The following is an 18,889-nucleotide window of genomic DNA, read 5'->3' as shown; positions in this document are numbered from 1 at the left end:
GTGCCCAGAAAAATGTCATATATTTAAGAGGAGAACAAACTGATGCACATATGGTTCATAAACCTGCTTGCTGTACTGCCTTCACCGTAGTAGTTAATTGGGATTGTGGTTTGCAGAGTAGAATGTTTTAAGATGCTGTGTCCTGGAAGATTAATGGAATGTCTAATTGTAACTTAACACTGCAGGGTCGACCAGACAAGACGTCCACTTTAACAGATTGCTTTAAGAGTTAATAATTTAATAACCTCGAAGGAATACAAACATTCCTATTGGGCAGCAACGCTTGGGATATTTCAGGAATTTCTCCTTTTCTTTGGATACTGTAATAAAAAAAGTAAAGGTGCAGCCTTGCGATTTCTAACTCATGCCAATGCTGTTGATAGGCAGCTCTAGAGAAGGGCCCCTTCTAAAGGGTAGATGGCCTACTCTTCTACGCTGGCTAAGACATTACCCTACCGCGTGTGACCTTCCAATCATTGAACAGTGGCTGTACCCTTTATACTCCGCTGGGTGGACAGAGGTGGTGGGGTGACTTCACCAACTTACACCATTGTGTCAACCGCCACCTCGGGAAATCGAACCAGCGACCTCTGGATTCGGTGTGCTAACCCCCGGTTGCGCCGGGGCTGAATCCACCGGGTATGTGAGCACATTGTAAACATACCGGTACGCGTTTATTTTTATAAGAGCACCCACCCACTCACTATGCCCAATACCTTTTGACAATGGTCACAGCACGCCACAAAACCCTGCGCGCACGTTCAATCACGCGCGGTGCAGCGTCCACGCTCGCGCCCGAACGGGCGTCACGTTTATTGGATGCGACACAGTCCCGTTCGGAAACGTTACATCAAAGGAGGGAATGGGAAGCTTGGGAAAATGTACCAATAATAAAAAATCTGCACAGCCAAGAAATGAGACAAATTCAAACGAAGCAAGCTGGAAGCATCTCATTGGTCTCGTCATCTCTCGGAAGCTGAGTTGGGCCCGGGCCCTTGTCATGTGTGGGTTTCATGAAAACAAAACAAATAATCCTGCAAGGTTGTTACCCGCAGTGTTATTTAATACCACGAGCCAAATCATTCCTGAATGCGGCAGCTCTCGTCAGAATCTCGGATGCTAAGAAGGCTTCGGGCCTGAGCATTCCGTGGATGCACAGATAGGTTGACCCTAGGGCTTCGCAGTGCTGCACAGCAGCGGTGCAGCGAAATCTCCTCTACTCCTGTCTCCCACGTCTGTGCTCCTCGCGTTCACCCATCCGCACTGGTCAGCGTGGTGAAGTACGGTCCGATAAATCTCACGAATGTGACGGCCCTCATCCTGGGCTGCGCAGGTGCATCGCTGCTTAACCGCTACAGAGGCATCCTCCCCTCCGCACCACAGCTCATCCAGTGCTGGGGAAGAGGCACGGGAGGGTGCAATGTCGTGCTCGCGCCGCTGCTGGCCACCAAAGGCCCTCCTCCACGAGAGGGGGGAGCTCTCTAGAGGCTCTCCAACAGGAGCTCTAGGGAGCCCCCTCTCCGGGGGTATTTCGGCCGAATGTTCCGCGTTAGTCGGACGTCTTGGAAAAGCGGGGGTGGGGTAGGAGTAGGAGAGAGGTGGGGTACCCAAAATTGACCCCGCTGCGCGCGATTTGCCGATCGATTAACTGCCGCGGTACCCCATTGATACGGCCGAGGTAAATGGACCGAGGGTTATTTAAGAAACTTGTCGATTGCTTCAACTGCCGCCCCGGGAGGTCGGGAACACGGTGACCTCTGCATCGTAATCCAGCGCGGTGTAAGCGGTACGCCATGGCAGCACCCTAAGACGAGGCGTTAAACCGGAGCCTCTTGTCAAAGTCGGACATTAAGTATCCCCTTGCAGCCCGTGACGAAGAACAGCGCTGTCTCGCGCGAGGACAATAACAGTGTCGGGATGTAGCAGCAAAAAAAAAAATCTTCAAGATCCACGGTCGTTTTTCAAAAAGTTTCACGTTTCTCCCGGCGGTGGGTCACGACGCTGCTGCGTGCTTCGCCGTGGATGTCTTCCCGTCGTGAGTAGTGGGTGCAGAAACTTAACAAAGAGAGAGCGGACTAACGTCGTCGTGCGGGTGCGGGCAGGGCAGGCCGGGGTGCGGTGCAGCTCGGATGGGACAGTTCGTGTTTTCTTAGTCAGAAGAGAGTTTTTGTTGGGGGGGGGGGGGGGTTTCTGGGGGGGGGGGGGCGGGGGAGAGAGAGAAAAAAAGCGAATAAAACATTCCGGAGGGCAGCAAAAACCCGACGAAAGAGCTGACGGAGACAAATGCTCTGGGAGTGTTTCCCCCACTAAACCCTTCACCCCTCTTATTGGACAAACTTTTGTTTATCGGACCCGGCCTGATTGTATTTATTTCTCTATGATTCTGCTTGAGCAAGTACATTTTCCCTCCCGGCCTGCTGTAAACGCTTCTATCGAAGCAAATGGACGAGTGTTTTTATAGCTTTATGATACTCTGCAGGAAACCATAAAGCTTCCAAGTGCCCTCCGCAGCCTTCACTTGGGCTGAGCGTAATCCCCATTTGCGGGTTTCTTTCTGAGGACATTTGGGTGTCTCAATTTCCAGAGCATTTAAGCCAAACAAAGACGTTGAAATCCAGCAATCGCGATGAATGCCACTTACTTCGAGTGCAAGGTCTTGTCTTCTTGGTTCTTTCGGTAAAGTCACGTAGAAGGGAAATAATAAAATAATAAAAATTAAACATAATAAAATACAATTCTCACGACGTTTCGGCGACAACGCAAGCAGCCGTCCTCAGGTGAAGACCAGGTCTGTCGGGGAGACGCAAGCAGCCGTCCTCAGGTGAAGACCAGGTCTGTCGGGGAGACAGCGTCTGAATGTCTCCCCGACAGACCTGGTCTTCACCTGAGGACGGCTGCTTGCGTCTCCCCGACAGACCTGGTCTTCACCTGAGGACGGCTGCTTGCGTTGTGGCCGAAACGTCGTGAGAATTATTTTATTATGTTTTATTTTTATTATTTCATTATTTTCCTTCTACGTGACTTTACCGAAAGAATCAAGAAGATGAATCCCTGCAGTCACGAAAGCTTTAAATCGAAATTTAAGGCCTCGCTCGTCGCCACCCGTCGACTTACGGGAAATCTGGCCGCGCGAGTTCACCCGCCGCGCGTTGTTCGGCTCCATTGCCCGACGTTTCGCTCCGACGGGGAGCTCTCCTCGAGCACGTGGAGCGAAACGTCGGACACCGTTCCGAACGACACGAGGCCTCAGCCCAAAAACGTCATCGCACAGAGGGGCTCGTCGAAAAACGCTCTCCCCCTCTTTATGCTGACATTGGATTCTGCGAGTTGGCCCAGGAGATGGCTGCGTTGCCGAATGTTTTTTACCCTCTCGTTTGTGTCGTGGGGATTCGCCGGGTTCTCCACTTTCCTCCCACATGAAGCCCAAACTCTCATTCATGCCCTTTGGTGAAACATTCTTCACCGCTGGACCCCTCCTGTAAAGTTGTCTTGAAATCCAGTGGGGCCTTTCTGTGTGTATTATTGACATTTCAATATTATTGTTGTTGTTGTTGTTAAATTACCTTTCCAATGTGTACAACAGAAGAGCTTTAAAAGTAATACACGTGTTAAAATCGTTTATAAAAATAACACTGTCGTGGCATACTCCATATTCTACGCGCTTTCAGTTTTCAGCCGAGGTGTGTGTTAAACTGTGCGCTCTAATGAGTGGACAGGCGAGTTTGAGCACGTCAGCCTGATCCTCTTAAGGGTGTTAAATTAAACAATGTAATTGAAGGGCGCGAGGTAATAGCAGTGAGAGCCACACCTGCACAAGCATGCGAACCAAGCTTATATATTTGCCCTTTTTGCGCAGAGCACGCTGTCGAGGATAACATTATTTATTATTTTTAAAAACCTCGATTGAACTTTTCTCGTGTTACAGTATTCTGCGCCTCCTTGGACCGTATTCATTTGTTAAAATGAGTCCGTCGTTCCGCTCATAGTTAAGCCGTACAAGGACGAACAACAAACAAAATACCAGCACGAAAAAAATAAATCCCGTCTCCAAATTGCAAGTTTTGCTTTTTGAGATTTACGTGTGACCTGACCCTGGAGAGTGGGCAGTGACTTTTAATGGTTGGTTGTGACTCCTCGCAAGAGACCCCTATGGGCGGACAGCTGAATTACGACACATTTCAAAACCGCGTTGCTGCATTGACTCATCGAAATGTCATCGCCGTCACACGGACCACAGGTGCATTTGCAAACTGCTCTTGTCCTCCGTTCTGTTTTTAAGCGGAGAACCGGACATAACACAAAGACGATGCCCCCTTTGTTGTGCAACGTAGCCTTTCCTGTGCGCGTGCCCGCGATGGCGAGACGGAGCCAAGCCTCTCACATGTTTATTGATATTTTTACTGATGTGTTTACACGATCCTATGGTGTGCACACATCCCTTGCCTCGTGCCACCACGGTCTGGCCATAGAATAAACAACCGTGACTGGAAAAAATCAACAAATGCGCATCATGGGACTTCTATTCGGATCATTACTTGCCAATTAATGCTCCCTCGTTTAGGGCGCGCGGAGAGTGCATTACGGGCGGCCCTATGAGTAATAATTAATAGGATTGCGTCATCGCATCGGCGGTACGTAAATAAAGCATGGCCTCGAATCTCGCGGGTAAGTGATACGTTTGACCATTAATGCACATTCGTGCCACGTTGGAAGAATAATGATGGCGCCTTTTATTTACCCGCGCAAGCCTCGCTGAGCATCAAGGTGACTATTTTGTGTGTCCTGCTACACTGGGATATTTGGCCTTTTGCTCTAAAGAGTGGATGGCAGGTGATAATAATGTGGAGTACCTGGAGAAAATTCCACACAAATGAGGGGATAACAGCCAAAGATCCGCACTGAATGTCAAGAATCCATTGCTGCACTGCCATATTCAGGTAACATTGCAGCTCAGGTCTCGAACAACTGACATCCGCATGTGGTCGACCCTGAAAGTACGAGCCTGACTCAACTCTACTTAGCTTCGGAGATCTGGTGCGATTGGGGGCATTCATGGAGATTTGAACAGGGTCTGCACTACACATTACATTCAGATCCGATTAGCACGGTTGGCTACGTACGGTGCGAAAGAAGTTAAATTTAGATTAAAGATTATACAGTCATTGGCCGTAGTTTAGTCACGCTATATACCTGAATTATTATACGTGCCCCGCTGTAGTTGTGTGGCAATTAGAATAACAAGTGAAGTGGTGCAATAAAATGTGATGGGCATATGCTTAGATGAGTAACTTAAATGTATTAGGCATAGCGGCAGGTACATGAAGAAAACTATATGAGTACTATTTCTTGAAAACGTCATGGGAAAACAAGAGACTGGGAAAATTACCGGTGCTTAAAGGCGGAGAAGACAGTGAATTTAGTACACATAGAGCATTTATAAAAATGCATTTTATAAATAAATGCTCTATGTGTCCTCCACCTGCTGTATGGACAACATCGAGACGATAGTTGAATTCGTCCAAAACGCCTCTCAATGTGTCTTCTTCCGCTGAAGTCACCGCTGTCGTGATTCTGTTCTTGAGGTCATCCAGATTAGTCGCTAATGGTGGCACAAAAACACGATCTTTTCTGCCACCGTGCTCTTCGACATTAGCGGATCAATGCCAAAACGCCGTTGAAACGCACGCTGCACCGCAATTACGGATTCAGTCTTGCTGAACTGCAGAACGACCCGATTTGTCCATAACGTGGTGTTCTTCTGGAACCCAACTACCGCATACCAGACTGTATGCACGGAAAACGAGTACACGCGCTGCATTGCATGGATAGACATTTCCTCATTGCAAGTCTTGCAATGGAGCAAATTCCTGGTGATGCCCTGAAAGCATTTGCGGGAGTGCATTTTTCCCATTTGATCTCATGGAAAATAATTCAGTCTGGGAATGTAATTCCGATGCAGAGCCGATTAATACCCCCCCCCCCCGCTACTGCAGTAGCAAGGGAAACATTTTAATAAAAATAAACGTAATACGTTTTGACTGTACAGTGTAGTATATGGAATTTCTATACAGAGCATTCACTCTTCCCATAGTAAGTTTTGTGTGAATTTTGCAGAGATGCCCCAGGGGAAATCGTAAGGAGCTTTGCACAATATAGGGCACTGGTGGATTATTTATATCTATGTGTACGTGAAAGTGCAGTTTTGTTTTATTGTATGGAAGCTTCATGTGAGTTTAACTTATGTCTTCCTTGGATAGGACTTCGTCCAGCAGTAGATAGATCATGGCTGATGGTGATGATAAAGTTTCATTGGAAGCATACGAGCATACTGTAAGGTTTTTGTGACCAAATCCCAGGCGTTGTAATGATACGTTGATCCAACAATTAGCATTGATTCTTAAAGCTCATGATCGGTGCATTGAATCGTGGGTGTGTAAGACTCAATGTTTTTCCGCTTTGTACGTTGCATGAAAAGGGTTTGTGTGACTCTCTCCATTCGCCAGAGGTGGCTATACTCAGCTCAGTGTTGACGAAGAAAATCGATTCTAGAATCAGCCTGCAACTCTTGAATTCTAACACCCCGAAACATAACCCTGGTTGTGCCCAATCTCATATGAGCTTGGATGCCAAGGACGGTTGAGCCCGCTTAATATTAGTCTTTGGTTTTGGTGGCTACCTGGGCTTGCCAGGAGTTGTCGGCGTGGGGGTCTCCGCCTCCTATGCGCGGTGGGTTTCCTCTGGTTTCCTCCCACACGAAGCCAAATACTCAATAATTACATTGGCCAAACATCCCCATGCAGAAAGGACCCTCTTTAGAAAGAGTTTTTGAAATTCAGTCAGGCTTTTCCTGTGAAATAAATTATGTTATTTTAAACAGTTGCCATTTTGGGTGTACTGTAATTCAAACTGTCATTGTTTTTTTTTTCTCCCCTTGTTAATGGCTAAAACACACACTAATCGGAGATGGCACTGCAATAACGCTGCGAGCACAGTCCCTCGTGGACCAATTACATGAGCCGTTTATTTATTCTGTCATTTTAATGTTGCTGTTCTTTCAATCCCTTAAATGTGTTTTTTTGCGCTTTATATGTGACTACCGACCCCCAGCAGCTCGCAGCTCAACAATTAGGCTCTCGGACAGAAAGTGCAACCATTGTACAGCAGAGAGCAAACGTGACAAGAAGTGCGAATCCTCAAGGGCCAATGATCCGGACCTAACCTCGGCTCTCCACGTGAAAATCTCGTAAACCGCCTTCAAGAGCGTTCGCAGGTCAATCAATGTCTTGTGGCGGGGTAAAGTGTCGGTACTCCCATCCTTCTCCACAATGTCAGGCCAGTGTGGGAGAATGCAAAATATCCTCTGGAGGGACTTTCTGGTGGAGGCCATTTCCTCAACAGTTGCATGAGCAAGCAATTGCAGGGCTGCACCTTTGCCTCTTTGTTACTTGTAAGTAGTCAAGCTCCAAGACCTCACCTTTCGCTTCTCTGTCAAACAGTTAACAATAACGAGAACCACCTTAATTTTTTTTTTAATGTATTGTCTTTGCCGGTTCACAGCAGCGCTCAGAACATATGTTTAAGGTTATTATGAACAACAGCCATGCCCTCGTTAAGTTGGCTATAAATTACACGTAATTATGCAGTCAGACTAACTAATCTTTCTGGTATGGGGGCAATACTTTATTAAGGGCACTTTAAATGTGGACTTAAAAGCTTTCGTAACTGCAGGAATTCATATTCTTTGGGTCTTTCGGTAAAGTCACGTAGATCGCTTCAAAGAAAATAACAAAAAACTACGACGTTTCGATCGCAACACAAGCGGTCGTCATCAGGACACAAGCGATCGTCATCATTCCTCCTGATGACGATCACTTGTGTTGTGATCGAAACTTAGTAGTTTTTTGTTATTTTCTTTGAACCTATCTACGTGACTTTACCGAAAGACCCAAAGAATATTTAAATGTGGAGTTTAGGAATATAGATATAATCATCACGTGCTTTTGTAAATATACTATAATTGTCAACATGTAAACATCTTCATTTTGATATCCGCTTTGCAATAATTGCCTACCTTGTGTTGTAGCATGCAATATTATTCATTATAATGCCATTTCGTCATCCAGGAAAGCAAAACTGAGTCTCAAGGCTGATTTTCAGGAGGGTCCCACATTGGGATGTTTTATCAGTTCCATTTGAGTGAGTGGTATTCATGTTGGAGGAAACTGGAGTTTCCAGAAAAAATCACCGGTGCTCGTACGAGCGGACAAGCACTCGAACGGTCTCTGTGAAACCAACTTGACCATTCTGACCATTCACTGCCCACATTTAGGCCCGATGTATTTGCGAGTGTCACCAATCCATAACACTCGATCGCGTGATCAAAACGTGGACGTGGGGCAATGATATAATTTCAGTGAGATGGATTGTAGCATCGCTGGACCGTGATGGATGGCAATGGTACACGGAGGCCTTCATCCAGCAGTAGAGAGACAATAGCTACTCATGTTGACGAACATGGTCATGCACATTTGATCCAACTTTCCGTTGACTTGACAGCAAGGGTTTGTAGATCACCGACTCTTGCAAATGATCATGGCATGAATGCCCTGATGGTGCACCTCTTGTGAAAATGCCTTTTTTTACCAATTAGGCAAAACTCCAGATAAAAATCATTCGTAAATGCCATGGATATTGCTCTCCAGATTAACAATCATTACTAAATGTAATAAACATTTCTCTCCAGCAGCATGTTATGGGACTCCTTACAGTAACTTTGAAGAGCGACATTTCTCCTCTGCGTAAAGTTTGGAGGGAGTTCTCAATACAATATTCAACATGTTAAAGTCAATAAACTTAGACAGACTATTTATTGACAAATGCTTTGAGAGATTCCATGTTAGTTTTCATTCCTTGCGGGTTTTATTTCATATGTGGAAAATATTGGGCCCCAAGGGTTATACGGCGTGTCAAGGCTGCTTCTGTTGTTTGCCGCGGCTTCTGCTGCTGGTTGTTCGCAGCAATATCTCAACGCGTTCTGGCAGTAGTACTACGCTTTGGTGCAAAACTGCCAACGAAGGGCCACATGAACAAAGAATTGGTTCAAAATAAACTTGACGATCACGGCGACGACTCGGTGTCACCAAATTTCCGCTCGAAACGATGCAAATCACTCTGGCTCATGTTCCGACAGCCTTCGCTGGAACTGAACCTGCTGTCTGCAGACTCCCAAGTGCGTCACTTCTACCTCCCTGCCACGGCTATTCCGTGAAATCTATGTAAGATTGCCGGCTTGGCAGCAGATCGCTGAGATGTAAGCACATGAGGTTTTGTTCCCCTTGTCTTTCCACCTGGGTCCAATTGACCAGTCTGCCACCCACCTGAGTGAAGCTCTGCCAAGATCAAAAACACTCTCACTTATTTATTTTAAAAAACGCTTTTTGATCTTTTTTGCTTTCATAGGGTCGTCGTCCCCCCCCCCGTGTCTCCTAAAATGAGTGCCACACGTGGAATGGTGTTTAAGAGCAATCTTCCAGATTTGTAAGTGTGGAAATACGTAATTCTCGCTGTAGCATCGCTAAGTTGTATCGAAATAAAAATGATTGAAAACACACTCATTAATAGGATTTGCCTAATATCGGCCTCCAAAGCAGAGACAGGAAAGTGCGACTTTCCTGGATAAATAAAGGACAGTGCTGTGTGTGTGTGTGGTGTTTCTGCACCCCCCCCCCCCACCGTGCAAATGACCTTCACCAATCTGCACTGACCAGTGTGGTGCAGTATGGTCAAAAATAATATGACATGGGGAGGCCTTAATCCAGTAGTGGATTAACAAAGGGCTGTACATATTTTTATAGTATTGTTATTATTTAAATGTCAATAAGACAAACACTGCTTATAAATAATGGTTTGTATTGCTTATTATAACATTATTCATCTTTAAAAATGTTATTTCCAGAAATTCATTCTGAGTGCAAATGAACGGTGTAACATGGTACACAATACACATGATTTATACATGATCAACATTCCTGTCAACTTTAAAACCATGACATTCTTACATAGCATCGTGTCTCGCGTGATTCTTTAAAAGGACATGCTTTTTAAATGGCAACTGGTAAACGACTGAAATATATTGCTTTACAACAGCCCATTGTGTGTTGTTGCTTACATAGGGATTTGAGACCATCAGCCCCCGAGCACCTGCTAGATTCTGTCATTAAGAGACATCTGTTAGAACTTAAAACCATCTCCCTTTAAAGGACAGGTGAAAAGTTAAAACCATACGCAATAAATCCTTGACTCACAGCAGAGCTGTTTTGCCACTGCAAATATTGTGCACATGATGGTATTGTTTAATTCCTATTGTGGTAGTGATGAGCTATAATTGCATAGCCTTCATTGTACGTGTGTGTATGTACTGCCCTTTGTCAATCCGCTAGCAGATGAGGGCCTCCGCACATCGTGCGATGCAATGCCATACAATGCATTCTTGCAGCGTTTAAACAAATACGCCTGCTACAAATGGTAAAGGAATTCTGCTCGTATTGCTGAATAATCCAATTGGAATTTTTGAAGTGAGATTTAGTAATTGTTTGGGAACGTTTGGTTTTGAAATTACAGTACGATTGGCAGGTTTGTTAGTTGGTTTCGTTGGATTTTACAACATGCGTGTGCATGAATGATGTGATGCTATCCCACATGCATTTGTCTTCAGAAATATTTAATCAGCAACACAGATCGCCCAAGGGGCAGCTTACGAGTGGGGGGGGGGATACGTTTGCATAATTGTAAACACGGTCGTCGGGTTTTTTCTTCTTCTTCAAGTTTTTGCCTCTCCAAGTTTTGGGGGGAAACCTTTTGATTCAACTTGGCCAGCTTACCTTTGGGGTAAATCCCAAATAGCCACATTTTAAACCCTAATTTGGTGCAGATTGGATCGTCTCGATGAGGGTTATAGTGCGCGCATTTGTTTGGCGTGAACGAATGGACAGAACTCACGAGTTTAACGCCCTTTGCTTTCGCTGGAAAGCGTAAAAGAATTCACAGAATAATACAGCGCAGGCCCCTTCACCCCTGAAGGCCTCATTGCCATGATAGCACGACTCTAAATAATAGTAAAAACTACAACATTGCCGTCAGGCTCACAGCTTGCGCCATAGTATTATTATTTTTACTGCCTTGTAACTCAACGGTCGAAAAACATCCATCGCGTTTAATGGTGCGTTACAAGTCGTGTTTAAGAGCAAGCTTTGCTTAAAATTTAATATTTTGAGATCCATTAACAAAAGAAAAATCACAAGTCCAAGTGGTAAATTGTGTTGTCATATATCCTATTAAAACAGCATGTCAGGCAAAGTGTTCATTCATTATGCGCCTCCAGCATGTCCACGACTTGGGTTGAGATTCAACGGAACAATCGATTTTGTTGGTGTTTCATTTGTTCCCTTTCGTTTGTATTCTTCGTATTTTGTGGTCTTATTTTCACGGAAAAGTTCACGCTATTAGCCTCAAAGAATCGTCGGCATGTGAATATGCTGCGCTTAAATTGTAAATAATCAATGACTGCAGTAAAACAGTCGATTTGCTTTCAGTGTCCTATTCTGCATACATCAACCCTGCTTCGCTTCCGAGACCAGAATGAGAGTCCTGATATGGATGGGGAGGAATCCGATGAGCTATGAATCTCTTTAATCACAGACGTCCAGTAGGGACGGCTCAGCAAGTTGCACAAACAACAAACGATACCAAAAACAAAAGACACAAGAGCAAGATAGAGAAAGTGTAAAGCAATTTTGCTCACTACATAATTAAAGCGATGAGACTGGCCGCATTTCTGAGTGACTCGGTCGTTGAAATATGCACAGAATTGCATCAGAAATGCATCGGCGGTGAAGCACAAATGTGCTTGTTATGGAGTATTTTAGTTGCAGGGGTTCAGGCTCTGCTGCTGCTGCTGCTGCTCCACACAAGAAGTGGCTCTTTGTGCTACGCGTGGCTCCCAGCAGTGCATTTGCAGCGCTGTTGGGGGGGGGGGGTGCGACGCTGGCCCCGTTGGTAGCGTACACACAGCGCCGGGATTGTGGAGAGAGTCGGTCATGTGACAACGCTTCCAGCTTCAAGGGATGCATGCAGTCTGGCGAGAGTTTTGTGGTCGCCTCGGTTGATGAGCGTTCTCAAACGCTGGCAGGGCCGTCATGCTTTCTTTTATTCCAAAAGAGTTTGGGGAGGGGCAGATGGGGGGGGGGGATGTTTTCACACATACACAGCAGCATGTGTGTGTATACACAGCATGGGCTAGCATTGAATATGCCTCGTACAGGTTGATAACACGATGTAACACCATTTTTGTTCCTGGGTAGTAAGTGTTTTTTTTGTAATTGCTTATGCATCAAAAGTACAGAAAATGGATATTATTCCCCCACAAACTTTGCTTTTGTGACCAGGACAGTGATATTTTGAAATGTACCTATTTTCAATGAGAAAACGTGTGCATTTGTGTCATTCCTTCGCATAAAGTCCTGGTCACAAAGCAAAGTTTGGGGGGAATAATAGCCATTTTATATACTTTTGAGGCATAAGCAATTAGAAAATAACACTTACTACCCAGTAACATTTTTTTTCTTACGCAGTGTTATATTCCGTTACAGTTCTACGTGGGAAAGTGCATTCGTTGCTTGGTGATTCTGACTGTAAGTGCTTTTAGTGGATACCATCTCATCATTGCCGTCGTCATCAACGGTGATCCATCCACTGCTGGATCAATGCCTCGCCCAGCCAATGCCATCCTCCATGCGCCTACTAACATGCCACAATCCATCTCGCTTATACATACAAGCTGAGCTAATCACTCCACAACAGTTCAATAGTGGTGGTGAGGTCCTACTTTCATATTTATTTTCTGTTTTACTTTACACTGTTGTGTTGTTTTGAAGTGGTTTTTTGTGTTATTCGCTGCCTCGTGATTTACACCGCACCTCTGATTAGCACGGTTGGTTACGTATGGTGCGGAAGACGTTCACCAAACATACCGCATTTATATAGTTTCTTTCGACCTGACGTTTGTGTTTTGTTTGCTGGTTACATACGGTGCGCAAAGAAGTTCAACACACGCACACACGCAGCAAATTGTTTTTAAACCTTCAAGCAGCCAGCCACCTTTTCAACGGACCTTCACAATCGCTCTCACCGATGGTTTGACTCGCATAATGTTGTTTTCTCTCTTAAGAATTCGTGGCCGTCTCGCTCAACGTGTCCCTCCCACATTAAAGGGGGCAGTGATTTATGGAAGCCTCGACCTGGACATGTTTAGCCATGCTCAGCAGGAACGGTGGAGGGGGGAGCGGGTGGTGGGTTAGGGGGGGGGGCAGCACCTATGCCGCACTTTGACCATGAATCACTGCCCCCTGCTATCGGCGGGAGAAGCCGGTCTGCTCCGTGCGTTCCACACGTCTGTCGTGTCTGCGCGACCCAAATGTTTGTGGCATATTGCTCCCCGGGCCTAAGGTGTCAGACTGGGGTGTGGAGTGTTGTGTCTCGAGTCTCGCTGCAGACCTGCGACCAGACGCGATGACGCACTCCAGCAGAGCACAAGTGGGGGCTGCCTTAAGACAGAGGACCGCCTCCTCCGTGGGGCTAATCATGGCCTTGTTTATTTTGCCCCCTCTCCTGGGATGCCCTCCACCCCCCCCCCTCTCAGCGTTTACGTTGGAACGAATCCCAAAGCAAACTCAAGTTAATTGTTTTTATTTTTTATTGTAAATTTTGTGCCGGTTCAGAATTGTTGAAAAATATTGGGAGTTTTTTTTTTACGTATTGAGTGCACTTTTCAAAAATGTTTTTATCGTTGCGAAGTACATTTACGGTGATTATGTGTATATAATATGCTTATGTATAATGGGACATAATGTCAAAATATGCGCTCTAGACTTTACGATTTTGTGCCAAGTGATAGCCGTAGACGTTGAGCCAAAAGTGATGGTCGACACGTACAAACAATCATAAAATAATGTTGGGTTCATTGTAAGCATTCTTATGTGCTTGGGAAGAATGGTCGGAACTCAGACACAGACGACAGTAATTTCAGACCTTTGTGTGACTTGTCAGCTGCGTGTAAGTCACTGACACAAATCTCTGGGTGCGCACAGGCGGTAATCAAAGAGTGAAGAGTTCTTGTTTAGCCATTTCACGAGGAATTGGACGCTGGGAGATTATCCCATTGTATTGGATGTCCTGTCAATCCTTTTCATGTTCTTCATCAGGTTAATGGTCGTATTTTAATTGGGATTTTTTTGGGGTAAAACATCAGAGATGGCCAAGCGGCTAAGGGGTCTGAGCGCTAATCTGGCACCGCTGAGATCCTGTGTTTGAATGTGGCTTTCAGTTGCCCATGATTAAGATGGGTCTTCTCAAGTGTGGAGAGTTGATAACCTCAGCCTGATCAACAACGACATCGCACAACAAATAAAGATAATTTTCATTTGGTTAGAGCAGCAGGGTGTGTGGGGGAAATGCTGTGCCCTTAAAACAAGTTCTAAAAATGTCCCTTTTTTTTCACTCAGCTCGAATAAATACTGTAATTCTGCACGAGTACATAATTGTACTTTGTACACTTTTTGTGAATTGTTTAAAAAAAAAAAACCTGTTAGATTACACAACATTTGCTAACCGTCGGTATAGGTAGTAATCGCGAAGGAATTTTCATGAAGAATTTCGCAAACCTGAGTCATTTTTGGTCACGTTGCTGTTTGCTGGTGAAGCATCGGTGTGCCGTTTTTCTGACGGATGGTCATGGCTGGCGTGTGCCTGGCATGTGATTTGGCGTGTTGCTTGGGGTACAGGCTGGTGGTTCGTGAGCAGCTCTGACGAGCAGGGCTGGGTGCCGGCTTCCTTTCTCGAGCCGCAGAAGGAGACCCAGGACGAGATCGTCGCCAACGGAGGGAGCAAGACGGGAGAAGGTGAGCTTCACTTGAGCAGGATCTTTACAAATCCAGCCACGGCGCGTGATGCCCACGGGCGTGGCAAGTTCGGTCTCGGCAGAAGCAGACGCGGTGTTTTTTTTTTAAATCCTTTATATTAAGTTCACTTGCTTGCGCGCTTACGACCGTGCAAATCTTTCGGTCGTTTTTTAACCCACTTCCCGTGATCCAATCGAGCTGACATTTTGCACACAGACTCGTTGTGCGTGACAATTTATTTTCGTGAAAATTTTTTTCCAAAATTTTCCAATTTTTAGGAAAACATTTTTTTCATATTTAATTTAAAATACCAATGTGATAAAAATGAAACTCTTACTCAAGAAAAACAGAAATGAATAATAAAATAAAACCGATGCCACGCATATAAAGGATTTATAGTGAAAAACTTTGTTTTTACGGATTAATTTTTTTTACAGTCGTGGTGTTAATTCGTGACACTTTGTTCGCAGTCCAGTGCTGGGTGAAGACCTCTGTGTTAGCCGTGGCTGAGAATCTGACTCGGCTCCCAGGGTTCATGGTGTAGTGCACTAACAGTTGCACCAACATTCAATTCAGTGGTATATATATTCACTTAGTATATGGGGGTTTTAATGTATCACACGACAATGAAGGTGAACTTGATAATTATGTTCTGTATACCTGTGATCACCATGTTGAATATTCATAAAATATCAACTTCTCTTTTAAAAATACTATTTAGTATTTTAGATTACATTGCAAATTTAACGTTTAACTTTCTAATATTATTATTGCTAACTGTAAGTCATTGATTATGTTTTCAGTTTGTATAGTTTTTTTGTCTTGGCCAGTTGTTTTTCGATAATCTCAAATCGTGGTTACGCTTGAGCAAAGATGTGCACAGGATAACACATGTGTCCGCACATGGGAATACAGATAACCTTTACAATGAGAGGATAAACAACTGATTTTTTGCGTTATATTTTCTCCTGAGAATTCTGCGCTGGTGTTGGCGCATTAAGTGTGTGGTGTTTGTTTTTATGGCACACAAGGCTTTCTCGACCAATATTATGATTCATAATACATTTTTAGGTCAAATCGTTGGAGAAAAATGTGTGTTGTAGAACCCTCCTCCGCCCAACACAGCCAATTGATAAAAGTTGTCACGTGAAAAAAATAAAGTGGCCAATGTGTGACTGCTTCAGCAGCACCACCGGTCGTGTTATTGTCGGAGGGCGATGCGCAACGTTTAACAATCGGGCGCGGGCGTTTCGCCGCTACGGTCGTCACAACAACCATCATCAGGCAGTTCAACCCCGATGAAGCTTGGAGAACTGAATGAAGCTCAAAATAACTCGCAAACAAACACCTCGTCGTGAAAGACCCAACACAGGAGATACCTGGGTTTGATCTTCCACGAAGCTCGCAGTCCACCCTAAATTGCATCCATACAAACCATGGTGGCTGATGCGGATAGCTGATGCACAAATGGAAACTTAAAAACTCTCCAGTGTGCGACTGTGGTCATCCAGAACAGAGCGTACAACCTGTAATGACGCAACGCCTGAGCCACAAACACGAAGGAGACATCACGGCGATACACTCCGCTGCTGGTGATGCGGCTGTCTGACTAGACCGCTTGAATGTGAAAGACGAAGAAGATGACCGGGCAGTTGCCGGCCTACATTGTGTTGTTTGCTCTGATCAACCTCCACACATCAAATTGTGCTTCACTGCTGTGAATGTTGCTCGCCTAATTATTCACGTCGCTGATGCTTGATCACAAAGCCCCTGCACCCCCCCCCCCCCACATGCACCCCGCACTTGCTTGGTCGCAGTCGGGCGCACCACCCCACCACGCGTCGATTGAATCTGCCCAGCAGACCGCCCTCGTCTTTCTCCCGTTCCTCACCAAAACCTCGCGGATGTTCCCCTTTCCCTCTCCTCTCTCACCCACACGCCCTCCCCTCCCACCACGCATCACGGGTCTGCCCCCCACCCCCCTTGCTTCCCCCACCCACCCATCCACGACCCCTCCTTGTCTCCTCCTCTTCCTCGATCCCCGACACCTCCTCGCGCGGTCAGTGGCTAAGCGGCGAAAGCCCCACTTGAAGAGGCTGGATCGGCGCTGGACCCTAGGGGGCTTCACGAACCGGCACCAGAGCAGAGGTGCGCCCCCTGCTATCTCCCCCCCCACCCCCCCCCCCCCCGTCGATTTGCATGCTTCTAATCAAACTTCTCCCACCCCCACCCCCTGTAGTTGAGCCTGTGTGCAGGAATTTTGATGGGCAAACCCTAACAAGAGATAAGATATTGACGTTCGAAATGTATCGCTATAGGAGGATACCGCGTCCGAACTGGACCCAAAAGAGTGACCAATGTAGAAGTGGGAAAAAAAAGTTGCGGGTGGAAGCAGGCAACCTGGTGATGCAGGCAGGGATGAGAAGGAAACTGGCACTTTTCGGACACACGTGTACGGATGGACAACAGTAGGAAAAGCAAAAGTGAGTTGTTGTTCGTAAAAATGTAAGGAACCGGAAAGAGAGGAGGAAGACCTCGCAGAGAATGGCTTGACGATGGCATAAGAGAGTTCGGTGCCAGAAATATGTGCGCACTGCTTGAGAATATTGGCACAAGACAGAGAAAAGTGGAAACAAATGACGAAGTGTGTGGTGGACACCTACGGGCAATCTGCCCATGGATTGTGGTGGTGATGATGATGATGAAGGAATCATGGTTTCCCGCACAATCATTGTTCTTCCCAGGACAAATCTTCGTTCGTTCCGCCCCAGTCAACATTTGTTGCCCTGCCTCTGATTTTTCTTTTTTAGCACCAAATTAGGGTTTGGGTGAGATGCTAAATTGGCTCAAACAAAGTGAGGACCAAACAGCTTGCGTGAAGAAGTGTATGGCTCCAGGAAGCCACTGGGAGCTATGCACTTTTAAATATAATTGAAAACTCATTTCTTTAGAACTGCTTTTTTGTGTTTAGTTTGTTGTCCTTCCCCCGCACACTCCAATTAGCGCGGTTCTCTACGTACCGTGGGAAAGAGGTTCAACATACATACATACACGACGGCGAACTAAACAAAGATTTCATAAATAAGTTCCTGGGGAAGTGAATATTCAGGGGTGGAACAAATGTGCTTTGACGCCGGCTTGCCTTGTGCGTGCGTGTTCACGGCGAGGGCGCTTGTGCATTGAGGTGTAGCCAACTGAAGCCCAGTGAGCGATGATCAAAGCCCTGCGATTGGGCCCCTGGTGCTGATCAAAGCTCTGATGCTTGAGTCTTTGTTTTCATCGTCCATTGGCTTCTCTGGTACTCGCTCGTGCTGTGGAGCGATTCACCACCCGCCCGTCGCGCCCCGCCCCGCCCGGCGAGTGGATGAATTGTCACGATGTTTTCGCTGCAATATGGTGGCAAGCGTAGCGGCCTCCAGTGCCTGCAGCGGTCGGATTAACCCATTGCAACACGTGCAAATATCTAGCAGTATTTTGCGATTGCACGCGCAGCGCTGGCGCACGAATCGCGAGCTCGAGAGAGCTGGGTGCTCACCGACGCGTCGTTACACACCCCCAGTTCAACTTGGCGCCTGCTGCGTGACCGCAGGAGCAATGTGCGCGTCTACGTTGAACTTCTTTCGCGCCGTACGTAGCCAACCGCGCTCATCGGAGGTGCGATCGGTGGCCGTAAAGAGACGACGGCTTCGCCCTTCATTTTCTCTCTCGATCGGTCTGAAAACCGACACCCGATCGTTCCCTCGTTAGCCGAGGCAATCCCGTGAGGAAGGTGGGGGGGGGTTACTGTCCCCCCCACCCCGGCAGGGGATCGCCTCGTTTATTGGAAGTTGCGCGTGGCGACCGTCGCGCGATTAAGAGTGAAAACGATTTCAAGTGAGCGAAACCAAAGAACTTTGCCTCCTTCGAAATGAATTTGCGACAAAAAACGCCTCGCA

General features: G+C 46.2%; 1 protein-coding gene across 4 annotated transcripts in view; it reads left to right on the top strand.

Annotated features, from left to right (window-relative positions):
- The window catches only part of SH3PXD2A (SH3 and PX domains 2A), a 126,700-nt gene that overhangs the window by 82,598 nt on the left and 25,213 nt on the right, over positions 1 to 18,889 (top strand). For 2 of the 4 annotated variants that reach the window (XM_078593156.1, XM_078593157.1), the window contains exons 8-9: positions 14,838 to 14,954; positions 17,019 to 17,102. In XM_078593156.1, the coding sequence (XP_078449282.1) occupies positions 14,838 to 14,954; positions 17,019 to 17,102 (201 nt within the window). The remainder of the gene's footprint in view (positions 1 to 14,837; positions 14,955 to 17,018; positions 17,103 to 18,889) is intronic. The other 2 variants (XM_078593158.1, XM_078593159.1) reach the window with 1 other exon arrangement.

This window comes from Lampetra planeri, chromosome 4 (assembly GCF_965212315.1).
Source record: "Lampetra planeri chromosome 4, kcLamPlan1.2.h2, whole genome shotgun sequence".
NCBI classification, from domain to species: Eukaryota; Metazoa; Chordata; class Hyperoartia; order Petromyzontiformes; family Petromyzontidae; genus Lampetra; species Lampetra planeri.
The sequence above is the reverse complement of the archived record's forward strand: the minus strand, read 5'-3'. Positions and strand labels throughout refer to the sequence as shown.